Source organism: Babylonia areolata, chromosome 13 (assembly GCF_041734735.1).
Source record: "Babylonia areolata isolate BAREFJ2019XMU chromosome 13, ASM4173473v1, whole genome shotgun sequence".
In the NCBI taxonomy this organism is placed as follows: domain Eukaryota; kingdom Metazoa; phylum Mollusca; class Gastropoda; order Neogastropoda; family Buccinidae; genus Babylonia; species Babylonia areolata.
Genome location: NC_134888.1, coordinates 16619349 through 16644277, shown reverse-complemented (window position 1 = coordinate 16644277; position 24929 = coordinate 16619349). Strand labels below are relative to the sequence as shown.

Below are 24929 nucleotides of genomic sequence, written 5' to 3'. Positions count from 1 at the left end.
CACACACACAATCCAAAGAAGAAAGTGAGGGGTTTTTGTTGGTTTTTAAAATACTCACACATAGATACACGTACATGTACACATGTAGTCCAATAAAGAAAGTGAGGTTGTTTGGTTGGTTTTAAAATACTCAACACACAGAAACACGTACATGTACACACATAGTCTAATGAAGAAAGTGAGGTTGTTTGGTTGGTTTTAAAACACTTGCACACAGAAATACATACATGCACACACACAGTCCAAAGAAGAGAGGTTTTTATGTTGGTTTAAAAAAAACAACTTGCACACAGAAACACATACATGTACACACATAGGCCAATGAAGAAAGAGAGGTTTTTTGGTTGGTTTTTAAAACACTCGCAGACAGAGCATAGGCGAACTGGAAATAAGACAAATCAGGATCACTAATTTTGTGATTAAGTGAACTGGGAATAGGTGATTTTAAGCAAATCAGGAATATACAAATTGGGATACTTTGGTTGGTGTGTGCATGGTTTTTTGCTTTTTGACATGACTGGAAGTGTCAGTTTTAGTTTCAAGGAGAAAGGGGGTGTCAAAGCATGTTGACTGATCTATATACACTGAACCACATACGCTGTTAGAAAAAAGAAAAAAAAAAAGGAGCAAATTCCTGACCTCAGGCCTTGGAAAGCCTACCATTGGGTTGAACACTCAAAAAGCATTGTGTCCACACGTCTTTGAAAAGGACTACACAGTACACATTGTGCACACAAACACAGATACCTCATTTTCCAAGCCTTTATTCAGAACAGTACATCAGCATTTAATATAATGGTCACAACATAACTAACTATACAGTATATCATATGCTAACAGTTCCACACTGAAGGGCAAGGACTATATTAAGTAACAGTCAAAGAAATACAGAAGCTGGGAAGGGGATGGAAGGGGGTGGGGGGTGTTGGTTAAAAGCACAAATTCAACTTCATTCATCCGATTCTAATGACAGTGTTCGTTATTGAAGAGAAACAACTAGTTCACTCATCTTTATCAAATGACAAGTATGAAAGCAATATGCTTTCACAGTGACCTGTGAAATTAAATGTGACTTACAATGATCAAGTTTGTCAGGAATATATATTTTATTTCTTTTTCTTAACCCCCTAACCCCATCTCTGTTGCTCCTGACATAGTAATGGCCCATTTTGGAGCATTTTCATGTTTCTTACATGTATCTTCACACTGATTTTGAAAAAAATGCAATATTGCATTACCAGCTAAAAAAAAACAACAAAAAAACACACTACCAATATTGATTTCAAAATGAATAAAACCAGTTATATGTTTCTAAAAACTATAAAAAAAAATAACCAAAAAAAACCCACGCCAACACCCCACTTGTGATGCATGTCTACCAAAGCTAAAAACAACCCCAACCTAAAAAATATAAATGTCATGATTCACACACATCTGACAAGATTTACAAACTTGGTGTGTGTCGTTTTGGTGACCCAGTCCTATAAGAAGGCATCTCTTGACTTGCGCAGCCTACCCACTAGGCCCAGACAATGAAAAAAGTATGGAGGAACTCTTGCTCTGTCTCCTCAGGCCAGATCAGTGTGGGGAAGGCATTCAGGAGGACTCCGGACCACTCCTTCCAATGACAAAGTTGAACAGTAATGTGCCCACCTGGGATGCTAGAGTCAACAGATTCAAGTCCCCACACTGGACCCCTCAACCCGAGTGGTCATCTGGGTGCTAGTCTTTTAGATGAGATACTGAACTGAGGTCACATGAGCAGCATCCACTGTATTGTTAAAGGTCACATAGCTTTTTACAGCCATCAGGACAGTGAATTCATATCCACCATGCCCTTGGCCCAGAATAGGAAGACGGGGTCCAATCCTCATAATTCCCCAACATAATCAGTCATACTAGGATGGAGTGACAAACAACAGGAGTAAAGTGCCTTTTCCAAGGACACAACACCAGGCCAAAATGGCAGACTGAACCCTGACCACTGGATCAGAGCGCCTTGCCAATTCAGCGCCACTTTGTGATGTAAAAGAACCCACATCAATAAACCATGGTAACATTCTGTAAAAAAATCCAATTAGTGAAACTAGTACACTTGCACACAGACAAAAAAGAAAAAAAAAAGTTGCTGCATTGCAGCGATCAGCATAAATTTCACATAGTGAATTCTGTTGTGAAAAGAAAAGTAAAACAATGTATTTAACCCTTGTCAGCTTTACTTCATTCATGGTGGCTGCATGGAATGCCGTTCCACTTCAGTCATCATAGGCATTCCAAGACAGAGCTGAATTTTTTATTATTTTATTTTATTTTTCTAAATGAGAGAGAACAGTCAGAGTACTATTATACGATAGACGTTTATAGGGGACATCTTTTTCCATTCACAAGTTATGATTTTATTGTGTTTCAATACTGTTCAGTTTTGCATATATTTTTGGCCACGTTTTTTGTCTGCCAAAAATGTAAAGCCAGACTGGTTCCAAGTGCTGAATTATGTTATGTGTTTGTGGGCTACAATTCCTGCATTCACTCAAATACATGCATGTGAGAGCTTTGATGTGAACAACCGTTTTTTCCCACCATGTAGGCAGCTATACTCTATTTTCAGGGGTATGCATGTTGCATGTTCTTGTTTCCATAACTCACCAAACATGGACATTGATGATGGGATCTTTATCACGCACATTTGATTTTCAGCATGTGTGCATACACAAAGGAGGTTCAGGCACTCTCAGATCTGCACATTTGTTGACGTGGGGGATTGGGGAAAATGTCCACTCTGGTCACCAGAACCTGGGGAAAATGTCCACTCTGGTCACCATAACCTGGGGAAAATGTCCACTCTGGTCACCAGAACCTGGGGAAAATGTCCACTCTGGTTACCATAACCTGGGGAAAATGTCCACTCTGGTTACCATAACCTGGGGAAAATGTCCACTCTGGTCACCAGAACCTGGGGAAAATGTCCACTCTGGTTACCATAACCTGGGGAAAATGTCCACTCTGGTCACCATAACCTGGGGAAAATGTAACCATAACCTGGGGAAAATGTCCACTCTGGTCACCATAACCTGGGGAAAATGTCAACTCTGGTCACCAGAACCTGGGGAAAATGTCCACTCTGGTCACTATAACCTTTGGGAAAATGTCCACTCTGGTCACCAGAACCAGGATTAAAACTCAGGACCCTCAGATTGAAAGCCCAACACTTTAACCGCTCTGTTCTTCCACCCATCAACAGATTCTAAATGAAAATGTAACTTAATAAAACTGTGCTACCACTGCATATTCAAAGTGCATTAAAAATTCATCTTTTTCTATGGGTGGAAAATTCCCTGACAAAATCAACCACATTTCAGTCAATAAAAGACAGCTGGGTATATATCACAATGTGTCCTCATTGGGGAAAGTCTTGTCAAGATCCAAGAAATCGTGGAGAAAATTGTTTGAAATCATTTCTAAATGCACTTCCATGTAGTCATCATGAAGCGAAACAGATTATAAGATTATATTATTGCCAAGAATGATACTTTCAACAAGAATAACGGATTAACGACAGAAAAACAATAACCATGCATATGTATAGTTTTAAGTCAACAGCACACACAGGGAAATGGACAGAGTAAAGGACACTGTATATAAGATACAACTTTTGTTAGGGAAACACTAAATGGGACTTTGAAATAGAATATTATTTTTCACTGATCAGTATATTTCTCTCAATAATATAATCATCCTGCCAAAACCACTATAATCTAAAATCAACATACATAAAAATATCTCAATTCAAAAACCTGAACACATATATGAGGTGAAAAACGTAAAGTTTAAAAATCCAAGCACATTTAAGCAACACGTAACAGAAACTGTTTCCATGCATGAAACCACTGGTATAATGTAGCACCAAATAAAGGGATGAATTGCAAACAGATCTGCTCAAAGCTGGCAGCACTATGACTGGACATACAGACTGTAAGATAAAAAGGATTGAAAGGAAAAAAATGTAAGAAAAAAATAAAAGAAGAAAAACACAGAAAGTAAGAAAAAAGATTTATTCATAATGGGCATTATGGGAAATAAGAGACAAGCATTTAAGGCGAAAAAAAACAACCCAAGATAAAAACAAGATAACTTTTTAAAAAAGTATTAAAAATATTCTCTGAAACGCAATTTACATTTTCCATCCATGTAATAAAAACTTGTGCTAAAAATATCGATAAAAAGCATACAGATAAATAAAACATGTTTCATTTGATCTTATAATTAAAAAAAAAAAAATAATCAAAAAATAAAGTACAGATGCATAATGTTGGTGTAGCAGACATGCTGTGACTCAAACATGAAATATAAAATATCAAACAACTATAGATGCTAACTATAACAAAGATAAACTCTGTTGTGACAATGAACTGATACTCTCTGTATGAGAAGCAGAAACCATATGTACATATTTCATGTTTATTATGAGCATAAGGGCAACCTACTTACCTGGTACATGTTTTAATCCATTTGTTCGCATCATGTGTAATGTCAACATTCCTCTATGACACAACCGCTACAGGCTATTATTCAAAACGAAGGCACTAATGAAATCAACAGATATTCATCACAAAAAGCAACCAACACTGACATGAATTAATGTACCCGATATAGCAAAAACACTGACCAAGCATTTAGACAGTACAGAAATCAGACATGAAAAAAAAAAGAAAAAAAAGTCAGTCATTCTTTATAGAAAAACACTTGTTTCTCACAGTCATGGTGGCACTATTAATAATGAATGAACAATAATAAATAGTTGCGGTTACAGAAAAAATATATATAACCAAAGTCGCAGACCAATTGTGCTGGCTACAGGCGTTAACAGTCCAGTGTCATCAAGTAACATCGCTATGGTTTACCCTCCTCTCACTCTGCGCTTTGTCTAAACTCTGGCGTCAGCTCAGACTTTTTCTATCCAATGCTTAGATTTCCTGATTAATGCCTGGTCAACAACAAAAAGACACACGAAAAACAAACAAAAAAACACAAACAAAAAAACAAAGTTTTTTTCTTCTCAACACGTTTCAGATTTTTTTTTTTCTTCTTTTTTTTTTACAGGCCAGTTCCCAACTGGGGAAAAAAACAAAAAAACCCTCTAAAATGGCTTGTGAAAAGTTATCCATCAAACCAAAAAGGGAAGGTTTGTCATTCAATGACTTATTTCACTGTTGATGTTTCAAAGTTGTTCACTTCAATACTTGAAACAGTAATTCCGTCTTTGTTCATAAGATAGACATTTTAAAGCTTTATGATTTACAGACACATGATTTTCCTTGCCCTCCTTCCAATCCTTCTGGTCATGCTGTGTAGCTATAAATCAGCTTCTTCTTTATTTAAAAAAAAAAAAAGAAAAAAGAAAAGTGGACCAAGGGAGACTAGAAGCTGCAGTCGGAGCCTTTCTGTTGCCTGCCCCTGCCTCACTTGCGGACCTGCTCATCGTAGGCCTTCTTCAGTCGCTTCTTCAGCTCCGGGGGGAACTTGTCATAGCAGTTCTTGCACACAGGTTTCTGGTCAAACTCGAAAAACTTCGTCCTGCACAAAACCCAAGCACAAGATTATTTGAAAGGGTGGAAAATATGAGTAAGTGTGCTTGTTGTGTTTTATTATTATCATTATCTAAAAAAAAAAAAAAAAAAAAAAAAATCAACTAGTTTCATGTGCTGTGCCAAGTGCCTTACACTAGTTACAGTGATGGCAACAACTAGCCACTGCAACAAAACTGATTCTGATCTTGGAATTGAGAATGGCAGACAGATAGGTAGAGAACTCAGAGTAAAGAAACCAAAGACCAATTCATGGATTACAAAAAAATAAAATAAAAAATAAAATAAAATAAAATAAAATAAAATAAAAATAAATAAATAAAACAATAAAAATAAAAATTAATATACATCCAATGTTGGTCACAAGGGGAAAAAATGTATCATTTTTGAGCACACACAATTTCAACAACTGTTTCAATGTTTTGCACTTAGCTTGCAATGGTTGAAACCATTCACTCCCTGTGGCCAAGCACCATACCATGTTGTGATCTATTTTCCCCCTTCCTCTGATTTTCAACAAGTGAAATTAAACAAAGTCCTTTGTCAGGACCTAAACTGAGAAGACTGAGACCATCTTGACAGTGGATGAGAATGACTAGCTGAACTTTCCTGCAGGGGTTAGGTGCCTTTCTTTTAAGGTATTTTGAAAAACCTGGAAATACCTTACACTGATTAATTAATTTTAAACAGTTTTCTTTAGCACATTTAATCATCTTTTATTTCCCAATAAATTCTGATAAATCAAACTTCAATACTTTATTTCATTATATACTGTTGTAGCAGGGGTGCTCTTAAGAATTATTTTCAAGAAAAATATGTCTGTGTATAACTATAAGGTGGACTCACTTCTGACTCATCTTGCGGTCACAAATGGAGCAGGCAAAATGGTGGACACACCAGGACTTGTTGAAGGCACTGAACACTGAAACACAGCAACCACACCAAGTCTTACTGTGTTGGGTGACACCCTCTACCATACAAAGACACACACACACTAACATACCCATGAACAAATATGGACATACAATTTCTTACATATTTGCACAAACAAACAACAACAACAACAAAATACACAAAAACACCCACATAACACAGGATTACACTGTTATGTACTGTGGTTAACGTCATCTGCCACAAACACACACACACACACACACACGGGGGTATAAATATGACTGCAAACTTTTTCAGACATGTGCACAAAATAAAACCTATTCACACAACAAAAGATCATACCACACTTCAATCTGTTGGTCTCACCCTCTGCCACACACACAGAGGCAGAAATATGCAAAAACACTCTCTCTCACACATGTGCACACGAAAACCGTAACACAGGATCACATCACATGTTGCAAAGATGACCTGCAGAATACACCAACACACAAACAAATTTTGCAATGATGTAGTCACACAAACACATAGACCATGTACACATCATGAACCAGCACTGCCTTTCATGAATTAAAATCCAATGGGTATGAATGTTGTGTGGTTAGAACGTTGACTTTCAGTCTGGAAATCCTGGGTTCAGTCCCACTATTGACACCTGGCGGGTTCAAGTTGGAGATTTTTCCAATCTCCCAAGTCAACATACACTGCAAGTTGATCCCAGCAATGTGTTTACACATGCAGACGATGAAACACACAGTTTATTATTCTGTATCCATGTCAGTGTTTGTTGAGTGATGGAAACAGGAATATACCCAGTATGCACACTCCCAGAATCAAGAGTGTGACTGTTTACATCATACATGGCAGGGGAAAATGGTCCTTCACTAAAAACAACAACAACAAAACAACAACAAATCACACTCATAGATATAAGTAAACATAAAAGTTTTAGCCCCCCCAAAACAGGAAAAAAACCCAAAAAACATCCAAATCCATTTCACACTTTCTGCCCAGGCAGTGAGACAGGGGCCCGGCTGGTACACTACCAAAGCCTGTTTTCCTGGCACTTACCATCTCCGTTGATGATGTTGTTGCAGACAAAGCAGATGTTGCCGAACAACTGAAACACACCAACAGAAAAGTGTAAGACACAGAAGGAAAACATCAACTTATACACAAAGAATAACTCGTGTGAGTTCTGCAGGCTGATGCTCACCAACAAATGGACCATCAACATCAGACCGTCTCAGTTGAACCAAAAGGTTTTATCATTTTTGTGCACACACAATGACTTTTAGAAACAGTCCCTTATTATTCATGAAACAGACAACAAAAAGCATTACATTTTTTTGCTACATTTATTTTGCACTAGTTTTCCATTAGGATAAACACATTTTCCTGCATGAACCTTCCAAATGATTGATCCACTGAACATACTGATCAAAAAACAAAAAACAAAAATAAAAAATATACATTTGCAAAACTAGAACTAAAAGGTTAAAACCAAATATCCAAAAAACAAGAAACACATAAAAACCAATCATTAAAAATTGAGAAAAAAACTTACAAGAAAGAAACCAACATACCTGGTGGTAGTGAATCTCACAGTAGGCCAGTCCCTTCTTCTCATAGTGGCGTGTTCCCAGGAAGGGCTTCTCACACTTGGCGCACACAAAGTGCTGAAACAACAACAAGCAATGCCTTCCTCTCATGTCAGAGCAGTCACTCTGACAATCACTGTTCCTTTATTTCTGGCCTCCATGCAAGATAGCTGAGAGAGAGAGAGAGAGAGAGAGAGAGAGAGAGAGAGAGAGAGAGATTGAATGAAACTGACACATAACAAAGGCTGCACAATAAACAGAAGCAATAATATCCTTAAAATAAAAGAAACTTGTGTTAGCACTGTCAAACATTAAAAGAATGCTAAAACTGTACCTTTATTGTGAAAACAAACAAACAAAAAACACACATACACACACAAATAATTGGTAAGACTGGTTTTTGTTAGTTTTTATCATATCAGGTTGTTTCTTATTGTTGGTTTGTTTTGTTGTTTTTTTAATGAAGAAAGCTACATGTTAAAAAAACAAACAAGAAGAAACAGAAGAACATATGTCATTTGCAGACTTGCATGGAAACAAAGATGATGATTTCCCTCTCACTTCCTCTGTGGCCCATGCACCATGTTTCATGTTGTCATTGTTCTGATTCCACCCTTCTCTTTACCACTGGATGACACAAAATTAATTTTGCACCAAACCAGTTACACTTACAGGACAAATTTTGTGTGCGGCAAAATTTTGTACCTAACCCATCACAGAAAGTATTTTGTGTGTCACATCTGGTCTGATGTATTTCAGTTCTGTTTTGTTCCTTCCCTGAAACTTTCTTGCAAGGAGGCACAGTTATAAAGACTGTATGAGCAACATTCTCAATAGGTATTGGATTTTAACTAGAATGCTTTTACTCACATACGCATGCACACACACATTACACAGCACTTTACTACATTCAAACACACACAAATGCAGTAAACACGCCTCCAATTTCAAACACACACACAAACACACTGACTATACACACATTACTGATTAACTATACACACTTGCGCAGTGACTACACACCCACACATTGACTACACACCCACAAACCAACTACACACATACACGTGATCACATACATGTGATTACACACATACATTTGACTTGTGTGACATTTGAGGCCCCCTCACACATATTGACCACACACACACGACTCCACACACACATCAACTACATATCCACACTAACCATAAAGACACACAACAACACACACAAAACAAAGACTGGACACATATGCACACACACACTGACTACACATCCACACAAAACAAACACTCCACACACACACACCTCCACATGCCAAGCCTTGCCCAGGGCATGCACAACCCTCTCCTCAATGGGTCGGCGGCAGGCCCCACAGATGGGGATGCCCATCTTGTCGTGGCAACGTAGGCAGTACAGCTCCCCATCCTTCTCCCTGGCCTCAGTGTTCAGCTCCACCCTGCACACACACACACACACAGGGCCACATGCTGTTGAGCTAAGTAAATTTCTACTTGCTCAAGCATACCTACCCCCAAATTTGATTTTCAGGAACAACACACATCAGAATCAGGGACATGATATTATTTTCAGGAACATCTTGGCAAACATACACAGTCGGTGCTTACCTGCATGTGCATTGGTCTTGCCAAAGTTATTTTGCTGGTGACTTTTACAAATGGCTTCGGTACTGTTCAGACAGTTCCAGCTTTTCACAAAGTGGCTTCAGTCATATTAGGCAGCATTTCTGTAAGTCTTAACAAAGTGTCTTCGGCAATGGTTGGAAAGCCATCTAACAGTACACTTACACCCACTAGTTTTGGGGAAAAAATGTTACTGTCAGATTTTTTTTTGGGGGGGACATGCAGCAAATATCCATATTTTCTACTAATGATAATAAAAAGGTAAACAAATAAACAATCAAATAATGAATAAACACACAATAATACATATTCTTACATATCTCAAATCCCACCACACACACACTCACAGGTGCAACAGATATGCTACCATCGTCAACCATCTTCCATTCCTGCATTTCTGAAACGTCTAGAACTTGCTTAAAGCGTGAACTGCAACATACACACTCTGATTTTTTTTTCATTAATATTTAACATGCACATTCACACATACAGATGTTCCCACACACAGAGAAAATCTTGAACACACGTAATACAGATGGCTTCTGATAACAAATAAATGTGTCCCCAAGACTCTGGAAATGGAAAGGACGCACTCCGTATTCGTCATGTGGATCCCTGGGATGTTAAAAAAATTTTCTTGAGCAAACACATAAAAAAAAAAGTGAAAATATCCTGCAACAAATGGTCAGTTTGACATTCGGATTGTCTGCTAGGAAGAAGAGTTGTTTCCCTTCACACCTAGTTGAGCCCCCAAACCTGGATGATCATTTTAAAAAGCATGGTTGCTTTTGTACGAGTGTAGCAATGCAAATTTGATCAGAATACACAAAGTACGAGTGACTCTCTGAGGGAAGTCAGGGGCCCCCAGGATTTTTTTTTTAACTTTTATTTTTAACTGATCAGAAGCCCTGACAGATGCAGTGTACTGACCCGCAAGAATGGCAGTTGAAGTGGTAAGGGTGGTAGGCCTCTCCACGGAACTTGATGTGCTCGTTGATCTCAATCAGGTCACTGCAACACAACGGGCACTGTCAGTTCTGACACGATCGTGGCTGAGTGTGCACATGACTGACAGTGTCACAAAGAGAGAGAGAGAGATAGAGAGAGAAAGAGAGAGAGAGAGAGAGAGAGAGAGAGAATGTGTGTTTGTGTGTGTGTGTGCAACATATCCACCAGTGTGCATGCATGTGTATGTGAATGCATGTCTGGGTGTATGTCCATACCCTGTGGCATATGATTCTGAGCACATGTATAATCAATGATTTAGTATTGCTCGTGATAAAGTGTACAATCACGATCTTTTTTCTTTTCAAAACAAGGTTCTGTTCTTTGAAATGCACATCATCAGCCGATCAACTAAATACAAACTGATACATGTCATGGACAATGTCAATTATACATGACAAGTGTTATGAAATATGTGTAATATAAGTAATCAACATGCAAGGTTGACTGTCCTTCCAAAAAAGCCTTTCTCTGTAGTTGGGCAACACATCATCATTCTCATGTACATTCTTTCTTTCTCATTTGCAGTTTTCTTTTTTTTCTTTCTTTTTTTTAAAATTTACATAGACTGACTAACTTTTTTTTCTAAAAAGAATATATTCAGAAAGATAAAACTTGCCTGATGCTATTGATTTTTTTTTTTTACATTCAGAACAAGATACAATCCGTACGCTTTGTAGGTATACAAAGAAACATGCAAGACTTGAATATGTATCCAAGTAGACAAGTGTGTACAGTAATTTGAACAAGAATTCATTACGCTGAAACAACTCACTGGCACTTGTGGCACACGTATTTGCCAGTTCCTCTCGCTTTCTCTTTGGCATTGCATTCACGGCACAAGGCACTGCAACACAAAACCCCCCATCAAAAGTCTGGAAAAGAGGCACATGGGGTTGTGAGGCACGTACGTGACAAGAGAGAGAGAGAGAGAGAGAGAGAGAGAGAGAGAGAGAGACAGGGAGAGAGAGAGATATGCATACACAGTCAACCATATTGATTATTAGATAAGCATTGTGTCCTGCTGTTTGTCAGTGTTCATGAGAGAGAGAGCGAGTGAGAGAAGGGGGGGAAGAGAAAAGAGGGGAGGGAGAGATATGTTTGTTCTATGCTCATGTGCAGTGGGCAAGGATGAGTAAGTGTGTGGATAGGTGAATGTATGTATGTGGTTCAAGGAATGACTGTGTATGAGTGAACATGATTGAAAAGAAAATGGGCAAGGTGTCAGTTTCCATGTGTGCAGCTAGCAAGTAGGTTGGTATTGAGAAAGAACAAAATATTTTTTTTAAAAGCTCACCCAATCATCTCTTTTACCATCTTGTTATCCTCATGGAACACACAAACACACACACACACACACACACACACACACACACAGAATATGGCTTATTTCTGAATGCAGAATGAACACAGAGCCACACACCTACAGACACCACCAGCAAGTGAAAACACTAACATGAAATAGAACACAAGACAGAATGAGCAATTTTAAAATGAAAATCACTTGCTGAAACTATCACATGAAATAAAAACTGGCACATAGAGATCTTCAATAATACACAAAAAGTTCAAATTGACAACAATAAAAAAAAAAGTCTCAGGAAAAGAAAAGAAAATCGAGAAAGTGAAGGAAAAAAAGGGGGAAGGTTTCTATCCAGGCAGTTTCATTTCAAAGCGGAGTAAAAACGTGTGGACTGATTCACACAGACTACACATCTTCAGATATTGTTTTTTCTGTTTGTTTTCTGTTTTGTTTTTAAATAAAGCACAGATGCCCAACCAAATGCATAAACCCAAAGTGCTGGTGGACAAGTGATTGTGTGTATGAAGCAGGCTGAATGACTGTGTGTAACAAGGTAGAAAAAAATTGAATGAAAAAAATAATAATAAAGAAATAAAAAAGAGAAATTTTTTTTTAGAAAGAAACCATGAAGGAGAGATCTCACCGTCCGGCGTTCTTGACAAATCCGGAGTCTGCCATACAGGTGCCGCACAGCTGGCACAGGAAGCACTGGGGATGCCAGGAGGCATTCATCGCCTTGATCACCCGGCCACTGATGAACTCCCCTGAAACACCGCATGTTCCTCTCCACTGTCATCATCATCAATAGTTGATTTTTTGCCAAACATTTTCATTGATTATACACATGTACACACACACACACACACATACACACACACACATATCTACATATACATCTCACCAAGGGAAATCTGTTGTGGCAAAAAAAGTAAGACTGAACAATACAAATATCATTCTTACTTGTTATTTTCCTATACAGTGTTGTGTGATACAATTTCAAGCTTTTGGAATGATTCTAATCTATTTTATATCAAGTCATGACATCTTTGTTCTGCTCCCAAGACAACCATGTTAACGCTCTTTCTCTCCATCTATTGCAACAAAAAAAAAAAGAGTCAAAAAGTACAATTTATTCTTGACTGTGTATCACAGGAACAGAACAGTATCAAGTAAAAAGCAAGCCCAGGGAATGTTCTAGAGAAAAGTAAGAATGGAAAAGGAAAGGAAAGGAAGCAAAGGAAGAAAGGAAGCAAACTCAGCGTGAGTCTAAAAACTCACAGGTCCCCCCTGCCCTCAGCCAAGCATCCTTTCTTTCTTACTGTGATAAACAAATCTTTAAAACAGGTTCATCGGATAACAAAAAAACAAAAAACAAAAAAAAGACTGTGAATAAAACCACATGCCTGAATAACCATTTATTTTGTAAGCCACATGTGTCATCAAATATATTTTTAATAACACAAACATTTTTTCTCACATAACCATCACTCACACAACACACACATACACATGACATATAACCTTAAACAAACAAACCAAAACAAGCAAGGTGTCCCACACAGCTTACCGCATTTCCCACAGCTGGGAGCGAAGAGAACGCGAAAGTCATGTTCACAGTACTTGCGGCCCTCAAACTCATAGAACGTCCCCTCTGGAAAAGGCTGGAAGCACTGGGCACATCTGAAATCATAATAACAATGATGATAATGATGAAAATGCAGCTGTGGGCACATCTGTAATCATAACAATAACAATAATGAAGCACTGGGCACATCTGAAATCATAACAATAACAATGATGATAATGATGAAAAAGAAGCACTGGGCACATCTGTGATCATAACAATAACAATGATGATAATGATGAAAATGAAGCACTGGGCACATCTGTAATCATAATAATAACAATAATGAAGCACTGGGCACATCTGTAATCATAACAACAATGATGATAATGATGAAAATATAGCATTTGGCACATCTGCAATCATAATAATAATAATGAAGCACTGTGCACATCTGTAATCATAACAATAACAATGATGATGAAAATGAAGCACTAGGCACATCTCTAGTCATAACAATAACAATGATGATGATGAAAATGAAGTACTGGGCACATCTTTAATCATAATCACAATAATGATGCTCTGGGCACATCTGTAATCATAACAATAACAATGATAATGATGAAAGTGTAGCACTTAGCATATCTGTAATCATAATAAAAACAATAATGGAAGCTGTGGGCACATCTGTAATCATAACAATAACAATGATGATAATGTAGCACTTGTCACATCTGTAATCATAACAATAATGAATCACTGGGCACATCTGTAATTATAATAAGAATGATAGTGATGACATCTGCAATCATAATAAAACTGATCATAATGATGGCATCTGCAATCACAACATGAATAACAATAATACTGATGATGATGACGACAATGTTCATTGTATTTATAGGAGTCTCAGTAGTAGTTGTAGAGAACAACATGAAGGATGAAGATACTGGTGGTGACAATAACAGTGACAGAAAGCAAAGAATCTCTTGCAAAGCTGGTCAGAAGGGTTCTCACCACATGCTGATTTCCCCTTCATAATATGTTTGGTTTTTTTGTTTTTTTTTTTAGTCAGTTTCCAATCATTTCAACATAAAATGTCCCAAAGGACATCAACATACACTCCACACACTGACACACAAGGCTGTCATGAAAGTGATGTGCAGGCAACGCGATGCAGAGCTGAGAATACAATTATGAACATGGAACTGTGAACAAACACTGTAAAGACCAAACTGCTGTTTTTATCCATGATCAGAAATGGTCGCATGGACAATTCCTATTTGTTTCTTTTTAAAATCCACATTTGAATACACACACACACACACACCTCAACTGATATCTCTATAGTGAAAAGATGTTAAAATAAAGAACACACACACACACACACACACACACACACACACACACACACTGCATGTTGTACACAAACACACTCTATCTCTCCACCATTCATCATTCGCTCACACTGGTGTGTGAATGTTGGTTACCAAAATCACTAAATGATATGAAACATGGCTGAGCATGTGCACTCACACACACAGACACACAACTCCCAGCCCTGTATCTCTCAACACCCCTACCCCCTCTCTCCCCCAGAAAACAACAACAACAAAAACCCAAAGAAAAACAATAACAGAAGACCTGAAAAACAAAACCATCAATTATACCTACAGAAGCAATATATATATATACAGAATGCCAACTTACAAGACTAGCGCGCACACATTAAGAAGACAAAGTACAGGGGACTATCTCCCCTGTCACTCCCCCATTCATCTTTGTCAGGTGAAAAATCCACTCATGCCACAAAGAACTGACAACACTCTGTTTTCTGAAAGCACATCTTTCATGGTAGCCCCTCTGGCAAAAAAAGAAAAAAAGTAAAAAAAGAAGAAAGCCCCTCTGACAAAAGAAAATGAAAAAAAGAAGAAAAGAAATGAGTAGGCATACAAATATCATAAAATGAAAAAGGAAAGAAACAGGCCCATGAAATTTGTGTTTTGATCTAGTATGACACAGCTGTGCCTTGTGAGTGATACATGTTAGAGTACCTGATCATCAACACAGAAGGTAAAACTACTGTATGTAATGTGGGCACTGTGACAGCTGTTGTCTTTGTTTGCATAATCAGCCAGTTGACTATTTTCCCACTGGCGTTTTTCTTGTTCCCCCCCCCCCACCCCCACCCCCGCCCCACCCACCCCCTTTTTTTTTTTTTTTTTTGAGGGTGGGTTTGTGCATCGATGAGGGTGGTTTATACTGTGTTCACTTATCAATAAAAATATGAAAAAGTTTAAATTATTGATTCTGATATCTGCATCTGATGGGCGCAACAGCTGAATGGTTAATCTGTTGGACTTCCAGTCCCTGGGTCCTAGACTTCAATTGGCTTCAAATAGCAGAATTTGGTGAGGGGTATGAAAATGACATTTAATCATCAACCACTCCACATATAAAGATAACAGAAAACAATAAGGGGTCACACACTCTCCCACTCTTTGATCCAGGTAACTGCATCTGGTGGGTTAAGGGCAGAGCTTTTCCCATCTTCCAGAATAAAAGATTTGAAGATCTGTCGGTGCATTAATCTTCTTCTTTTCTATTTACGTGCAAATATGCAGGTTAAAGATCCTGTAATCCCAAAAGCACAGTGTGGCCGCTTTAATGGTGGGGTAAAAGCAATCATACACCTAAAAGCCCACTTATACATGTGAGTGAACATGGTAGTTGCAGCCCATGACAGCAGACAGAAAGAGCTGCATCCATGCATGCACACATTGAACGTGTTGTTGGCTGACAACATACTCATGATACTGACTGGGAAAATGAGCATACAGCACCTCCCCATCTGAGCTATTGATCTGCTCCTGTGAGAGTGTGTGTGCATGTGTATGTATGCATGCATAACTCCTGCGAGTAAGTGTGCGTGTGCATGTGTGTGTTTTTGTGTGCAAGCATATGTGTATATGTAAAGGCAAGAATCAGATATTAAGTTGTGTGTCTGCTTTTCACTCAAGTGGACCTGCCAATCTTTCAGGCCTAATCAGAATTTACACTCCATCAAGAACTCTTCACTCTTCCTCTGTTACCTTCTGAAAATTGCTTATGTCAACAGACGAACCAATGTCGAATGCTGCTTCTTGTATTTGTAACAACCTTCGTCATTATATCCGTTCATCAGACTCTGTCTCTGCCTTACGGTCTTCACTGAAAACTCATCTTTTTATACCCTGTCTGTAAGCATTCTTGGTCTTCCTACTTCTTCTGCAGCATCCCATGCCTGCCAACTCACTCTGCATGTATGAGAAATGAGAGAGTGGGAGGGTTGGGAGGGGGCGGGGGGGCAGTGGTCATGAGTGGTTTATGTAAATTGTAACTTCTTTTTTTTTCATGTGAAACACCCCGAGTTCTTAGAGATAAATGTACTTTTTTTTTTTTTTAAACATATCCCATGTGTATAATAGGATGCAGACCATAACTCACCAAAAGCAGTAGGGGTGCCACACCTCCCCACTGGAGTTGATGATCTGTTCCTGAAAGTCAGTATGAACTTGTGTGTGCGTGCTTCCATGTACATGTTCATGTGTGCGTGTGTGTGCATGTGAACGCATGTGCACGTGTGTGTGTGCACGCATGGTGCTGTGGGACTCACACAAAGCAGTGGGGGTGCCACACCTCCCCGTTGGAGTTGATGATCTGCTCCTGCATGCCGAAGCCATCCCCACATCGCCGGCACACCGCGTTGCCCAGCGACATCCCTGTGCTGCACACACAACAAGTGTGCATTGTCTGGTCAGGCACCTTGAGAAAGGAGATGATGTACTGTGTTGTGTTGTGTTGTGTTGTGTGTGTGTCTGTGTGTGTAAGTATGTCCCTGTGTGTGTGAGTATGTGTAAGCGTGTCTGAATGCATGTATGTGTGCGTGCATGAGTGTGTATGTGCATGTGCATGCATGAAAGTGTGCATGCATAACCTACATCAATCTGACAGAAAACAGGTGTGTCAGTAAGTAGCAATATTTGATACAGCAGAAACTACATATGACAAATGATGTGGACCAGGCCTGCTTACCAAGTAGTAGTGGCACTACTAGATCAGTGCGGTAGCCATTGACTTTGAGCAAGAAGAGCACACAACAGTTTGTTTTACACCTTTACTCTTCAGATGTATCTGATGCCCCATTAAGTTCTTACTCAAGTACATATGGAATGACTATCAGCAAATGTGCATCAAGTATTATGAATGATATGATAAGAAATGGGAGTGGGTCCCCCCCCACCTCAGACCACCCCCACACCCCCCTCCCCCAAAGCCCCCCCTCCCCCCCACACACACATGCCCATCTCCCCTGCCTGAACATCAGGAACTCAGAAAAGAAAAAGCAGAATGGCATTCATAAGCCTATGGTCTTAATCTTATTCACAAGATGTTTTTACTGAAACTTGTTTCTGGTTGTTTCTTTTTAATCATAGTATATTTAGTTTGACATGAGATAGCTTATGACACCAAACTTTTGTTTTCTTTTTCTTTTATTTATTTATTTTTTTTAATAATCATAGTGCATGTCAAAATATGACCCCCCTCCTACACACACACATATACACACACACATTACACAGGTGAACACAGGCATGTTAAATACATATGAGCATTTCATACATGTGTGCATGTGCATGTAAGGAGAAAGAGACAGAGACAGACTCATTATCATGTGCTCTCCCTGAAGAGTATGGTGGGCATGTGACATTGCACACAAACCGCCTCCACCACCAAGGAGAGTATAAGAGCCCAGTGTCTCAAAAGCAAACATGCCAAAGGGTTCCTTGACCTTTTCACATATCTGACAAGACTTGTCACCATTATCCCGCCAGTGAAGAATATATTATCACACAAAACAGAAGCCTGACACTGGTGGCAGGTTTATATATAAACTCTCTGTGTGTGTGTGTGTGTGTGTGTGTGTGTGTGTGTGTGTGTGTGTGTGTGTGTGTGTGTACATGAAGAGAGGAGAGGGAGAGAGCGGCGAGTGGGGGTGAGTAGAGAGTGAGAGATAAAACATTACCAAGTGAGAGATAAAACATTACCAATCTTCAGCTTCATTAACTTCTACTTTAATCCCCCTCTTGATTTCAGTTACATAACCTTTTCTCAGACAGCAACTGCTGTGCTTATACAGTATACAATCACGTATCAGGATATAAACACACATTTTTAACACACACACACTCACAAAACACATTAACTTGAATTAGACAAAACACACACACACACACACAGACTGTTAGAGTGCATGTATGAGATTGCAGTCAGTTTGACTTGTGATTATGGATATCCTAGACAAGAAAGCAAATTTTATATATATATATTTAAAAAAAAAAAAAAGGAAAAAGACCCTAACAAGCCCACACTACAGAGAGACATCAAAGCAAACTTTTAAACCCCCAGGGCACACACCTCAGTCACAGAAACAAAAGAAAACCAGTGGTGATTTACAAGCTCTTAACTGAACAAACACAACCCTATCTTCCAACCTTGACTGCCTCACACATGAAGTGATCGATTGTGAAGAACTCTTGTCCACAGGTCAACAAGGTAATGGCCAAGCCTTCCACAAAGGACTGGCCTAGCTCTGTGATATCAGTTCCTTACATTTACCAGAACAGCCCACTATCAATATGAACTTCTGTTTTGCATTATATAGTGTTAATTTTTGTCACAACATATTTTTTCCTGTGTGAAATTTGGGGTGCTCTCCTCAGGGAAAGAGCATCTCTTCAGAGCAGTGCAACCCATATATATCTTCTCTCTTTTTCTGTATGCATTTGTGTTTGTTTTATGGTGTATTTTTCACAGACTGACAGACTCACTGAGTTTTACCAGAGGTAACCTTATTGCTGTGGGTTCCACACCCAGACCACTACTCAAGTGTGTGTGTGAGTGTGTATGAGTGTGTACGTGTGTCGGTGGGTGTGAGCATATGTGTATGCATGAATGTGTATGTGATTGGCTGAGAGAGAGGAGAATATTATGAAGGTTGGTGGGGGGAGGGAGATGAAATGTAAACAGATGCTCTCTGTGAGCTGATTTCGGTTCACTATTCAGGTCAATGGCAATCTCTGATGTTTGAAAACAACGTTTTGGACATGTTCCATGTGAGACAAAACCATGTGTTTTGGATACTCCTTGAGCAGTAAGATTAGTTATGTAAGGTGTATACAGTGTCATCAGTGAGACATACCACTTTCAACCAAGCTGCACAACAGGTATTGATGTAAAGGGCACAGTGGGACATATCCAGAATCTGCCTTAAGACAGGTCTCTCTCTCTCACACACACACACACACACAGTCTCATTCTCTTCAAGAAAACGGTCTTTTTTTTTTTGGTTTGCTTGACCAGTTCCAACAAACCAGGGAGGGAATGGATTCTAAAGGATTAAGAATCAAACCATAATGGACTGACAACTCACCCGTTCATAATATCACTGGTGATGGCGGATATATCAAGCAAAGGATCAACTTCATCTTTTTCATGCTCATGTGCCAGTCGACGACGCTGGAACAGAGGGCTCTCTGTCTGGTCATTCAGAGACTGCAGTCTAAGGGGAGGGTTCCTTCCCCTTCCTGTTGATGACTGGGCCGGGGTAACAGCAGCCATTTTCAATGACTCAGGATTTCAGACACAAAACCGTCCAGACTCTAACTGGTGTCTGAAGTTACTTGCTGCTTAGATCCTGCTTTCTAGTGGTTCCCAGTAAAATTCACTATGCAGTTCTTCGTTGAAGAATCAAACCACAACCATCACATGACAAAACCGGAGTTGACCATCACAATGTTAAATAAAAATTGAGACACCTCAGTCAGGCTTCCTCCAACCTAGAAGAGGAATGAGTGCCCTGACCAATGCTCCATGTCATGTTGTTCTGGCACAACAAACTGTTCACAATGACTTCACAGGGTGGAGGAGAAAAAAACAACAACTCTGATAACTACACCGTGGCTGGAAGCTTTCCAATGCCAAGCGCCGTTGGCCAATGAGCGCAATGAACCCCTCTGCCCTTTTCACAGTCAGCGAGGCTTTTAGTTCAGAGTTTCACAAACTTGACAAAACCTGCTCTCCAAGAGACACAAACTCAGCGCTTCCCTGTGGCTCCTGTCCTGATTTGTCGAAAAGGAAACCAGACATATAACCTTTACCAGTTAGTATTCATGACCGCTTGAGTGATAGAGAATAATTATGCTTTCAGTCTAACACAGACAGGCAGACACAGAGACAGGAGGAGGGACTGGGTAGTAGAGAGAGGGAGGTAGAGATTGAAACTGCCTGAAATGGAGAAAGATGAAGAGAGCAGCCAGAAAGAGAGAGGGAGGGATGAAGAGATGAAGAGAGAGAGAAAGAGAGAGAGACAGACAGAGACAGAGAGACAGAGACAGAGACCTAGACAGCTGAAACCACCAACACCTTTTAAAAAAAAACAAAAACATAGCCCTCTGCTAACCAAAATGGTACATGACCAGTGTGAATGAATGAACGAATAACTTCAGACAAATAACTACACTCAACTGCCTGTGCTCTTTTAGCTGAAGTCCATGGCTTCTGGTTCAGATCTGCCCAACCACTTTTCCACTGGGCCTGTTTATCCACCAGGAAGGCACCGCAATGCCGGTGAGGTAAGAGGGAAGGGAATCACACCATCTCTGAGGGATGCCAAAAACACACCAGCTCACTTTCCTCCTCTTGCCTTGTTGAACACTACCACCACCCATATGCTTTTTCCAAGCGTGTGATGAACTTTGCAGTTTTAAGGAACAGAACTGTTTATATATGGGAGGTATCATGTCTTCACTTGAAAACCCACAGCAAATGCAAGGGGATATAAATAGGCAGAGAAAGAGAGGAGGTTGCATGGAGGGGTGGGTAAGATAAGAGATCAAGCATGCTCACACTTTTACTCTTGCCTTATCCTCCCTCTCGTTATTTCTTGTGTGGAAAATGTGTGTGTGTGTGTGTGTGTGTGTGTGTGTGTGTGTGTGTGTGTGTTGTTGTTGTTGTTGTTGTTGTTGTTGTTGTTGTTTTACATGCATTCGATTTATTTTTATCAAAAAATAAATTCATATATTAATCCCTTCAATCTTTCATATTCTTTTAGCGCAAGCAGCGTACCCTGCATTCTGTGAACCTCCCTCTCACAACCACTAGCCATATTCCATCCTGTGTAGCTGAGGGAGCAGCTTTCGATCTTTGAACTTGTTATTCTTGCCCGTCTTTCCAGTCTTCACCACATGTGGGCTGCTTTGCTAAATGACACAGCTGTTGCTGTTAATGAGCGGCCAACTCCCCCTTATATATATTGGTTACTATGAATACAGTAGTGAAGGGACAATTACACCAATTAAGGCTTATTCTTGAAGTATGCTCAGCCACCACCTGACACTAAACAACAACAAAAAAAAGCCCCCCCCCTCCCCCCAACACTTCCAGTTCCACATTCCTAAAGGAAAGAGAAGGGATGGATGGTAGAGAGAACAGAGGGTACAGTATGCAGACTGTACATGGGAAAAAGACAGAGAGAAGCAGGGGTGTAAGACTGATCAAAAGACACAGAGAGAGGGGCATAATGAAACACACACACACACACACACACACACACACACACACACACACAGGTCACATTTTTACGACTGCCAGCCCAGAGAGGAACAAACTCAGTCATATACAGTCTGTGTATACTAGGCGTCTTGTAACTGAAATATTCTCCCTGCAACAGCTGGCGATGAACCATAAGGAACAAACCAAAAAAGGGGAAAGCAAATAAGACTGACAACTTCGTTCTTTTTCGAATGGCAGAACACGGCCAACCGTCAGCCATCCAGCCAGACACACATATACAGACAGAGGCGTTGAAAGACAACACCGCTGTGCTCTAGCCATCAAAACTCCAACCCCTCCCTCTCTCCCCCTAGTGCTAAAAAGTAAAAGTAAAAAACAGGTCCAGGTCGCAGACGCCTGCTTCTGGGTGGGGGAGAAAAAGGTATCTCACTTTCTACACCGCGGAGTGCTCGAGCTTCCCGCTCCCGGTCAAACAAGCATTTAATTTCGTTTCGTGTGTCCACTATCTGTTCCATGTCATAAATCATGCAGCTGTTTCACACGTCACAAAAAAGAAGTAAGGTCCTTTTTTTTTTTTTTTTATCCAGTTCCTGTTCATTAATTCAAGAAACACATTATGGAGTGAGGGGGGGACAAAGAGGGGTGGGGTAGAAAAGAATACGGAACAAGAAAGAGCGCAGCCGAGAATGGGAAATAAAAATAAAAATCATAAAGAGAAAGAAGAAATGAATAACAAAACGACGTAACGGTGGATCAAAGGCCGCAGCGAGACCACGCACACACATACACACACACACACACACACCGCGTCAACAGGTATGCAAATAGCGAAACCACCATCAGGGGCTTCACACACGCCACGTCAGTGGGCTCGACAGATTACATCAATACGGAATTCTCCGTTCTCGTGACCTGCAACACCCGCGTTTTCTCATACACGTGTACGAGCGGACTTTTATGTGTATAACCGTTCTTAAACAACCGAGTAGGCAGACATTCCGTATGCATTATGTGTATGTTACTGTTTCCATAATCCGGGCCACCGACATGGATAGCGGGTTCTTCAACGTGCGCAACTGATCTTCCACACAGGCAATAGCCTACACAAGACAGGCAGATAGTTCAGGCACTATCAGGTCAACATAGAATAAGTGACGTAGAGGTGAAGTGCAGGTGGGAAGGCGACAGGATGTCGTCCAACAGCATCGAAAAATAATGCGAAAGACAACTTGGGGAATAACTGATAATTCAAATGAATAAATAAATCGTATCAACGCTGCTCAGGTGGCCAAGCGATCGTGACGATAATGGCCTAATTTGAACTGCAGCGCGCAGTTAACGCTGACAAATGCACTCAACAGCTTACCTCACTGAAAGATTGATGGATCCGACAAAAAATATAATAAAAGAAAGAAAAGTGAACCTAAGAAATGAATGAACAAATAAATGAATGAACAAATGAATACATGAACTATGATAAAGGCTGAAGATATAAATGGACAGAGCCTTCGGCTGTATGAGAAGAAAGGCTTCGAATGCTTACGTCAGTTTTCTGAGGGCAACTTAATCATCATTCCCGCATCCATAAAGACAAAATATGTATATTAACAATGCATTATTCACGTATGTCTTTGTGTTGACTACACGTGACGTAGGTCTGGACGAAATTAGCATCATCATATGATCATAAGTTTTATCGAGTTGCAAAAAAATCAAACATCGTCAATGACTATAAAAATCTTTTTCTTTTTTTTTCTTTCTTTTTTTTTTTTAAACTTGTTTCACATAAAGTAAGTCTACCAGTAACACTGAACCGAAGTGATCCACTGATATAAAGTCAAGGGCTATGGCCTGGAATGGAATGAATACGCGTGAAATTTTATCATATAATTACCGCAGTTTGTGTGTGTGTGTGTGTGTGTGTGTGTGTGTGTGTGTGTGTGTGTGTGTGTGTTCTCCAATTTGCAATGCTTTTTAATAGCTAAATAAGTTAAAGAGTACAGGACAGACTGAATGACGGGTCATAGGAAAAAACAAACAAACCCAGGTTGCTCTCTCTCTCTTTCTCTCTCACACACACGCGCGCGCACGCGCGCATAAACTGGTGGCGACGAATTGTTTGTACCGAATCCTTAAACGGAGATTTTTCTCACAGATGTGCACACGAGTAACGAACCAAAGCTAAAAACCCACTGACTTCTTCGAAGAGTAAGACATTCAAACAACAACCCCTTTGACTGAAACGTCAAGCGTGAAAATACCGTCGTGCCACAGTCACTGCCTTCGCTAATCTGCAGTCACGCTCAACGCTCAATAACTTGGTCACATTTGATCTACATGAATGACAGTCGTCAGCTCTCGTGTACGCCTGACTCCCAACACAGACAATTTTAACAACTCTCCAAAACCAAATAAAAAGTCCTCGGAAATTCCATGGATTAATTAGAACACAACAATGTAACACTCAAATCACCACCTTCACGCAGAAATTACCCGTTGCTCGGAACAAAACTCGCGCACAAACTTTTTTTCAAAACCCACAATCCGACACACTCAATCACTTTTCCACGCGCTCCCACGCCAGAAATTGTCGTCTGCCACCCAGGCCTTGACCTTGGCGGCAATCAGTGGACTTTTCACGGGTCTTTAGGCCGTGTGTGTGCACAAAGTGTGGCCAGGTGTTCACGCCAGACAGTTAGTTCACGGCCAGTAGTTATTACCAACACCCCTTAACTG

General features: G+C 39.9%; 1 protein-coding gene across 8 annotated transcripts in view; it reads right to left on the bottom strand.

Moving 5' to 3' along the window:
- Window positions 1-748: 748 nt before the first annotated feature.
- LOC143289098 (LIM domain-containing protein unc-97-like) overlaps window positions 749-24929 on the bottom strand; it is a 46043-nt gene continuing 21862 nt past the window's right edge. For 2 of the 8 annotated variants that reach the window (XM_076597949.1, XM_076597948.1), the window contains exons 2-11: window positions 17236-17346; window positions 13581-13693; window positions 12657-12777; window positions 11486-11557; window positions 10636-10716; window positions 9371-9521; window positions 8066-8158; window positions 7551-7599; window positions 6432-6507; window positions 749-5574 (exon numbers count right to left, since the gene is read on the bottom strand). In XM_076597949.1, coding sequence (XP_076454064.1) covers window positions 5460-5574; window positions 6432-6507; window positions 7551-7599; window positions 8066-8158; window positions 9371-9521; window positions 10636-10716; window positions 11486-11557; window positions 12657-12777; window positions 13581-13693; window positions 17236-17346 — 982 coding nt within the window. In that variant the 3' untranslated portion in view covers window positions 749-5459. Of the gene's footprint in view, window positions 5575-6431; window positions 6508-7550; window positions 7600-8065; window positions 8159-9370; window positions 9522-10635; window positions 10717-11485; window positions 11558-12656; window positions 12778-13580; window positions 13694-17235; window positions 17347-20052; window positions 20741-24669; window positions 24928-24929 lie in introns of those variants that run through there. The other 6 variants (XR_013056187.1, XR_013056186.1, XR_013056188.1 and 3 more) reach the window with 6 other exon arrangements.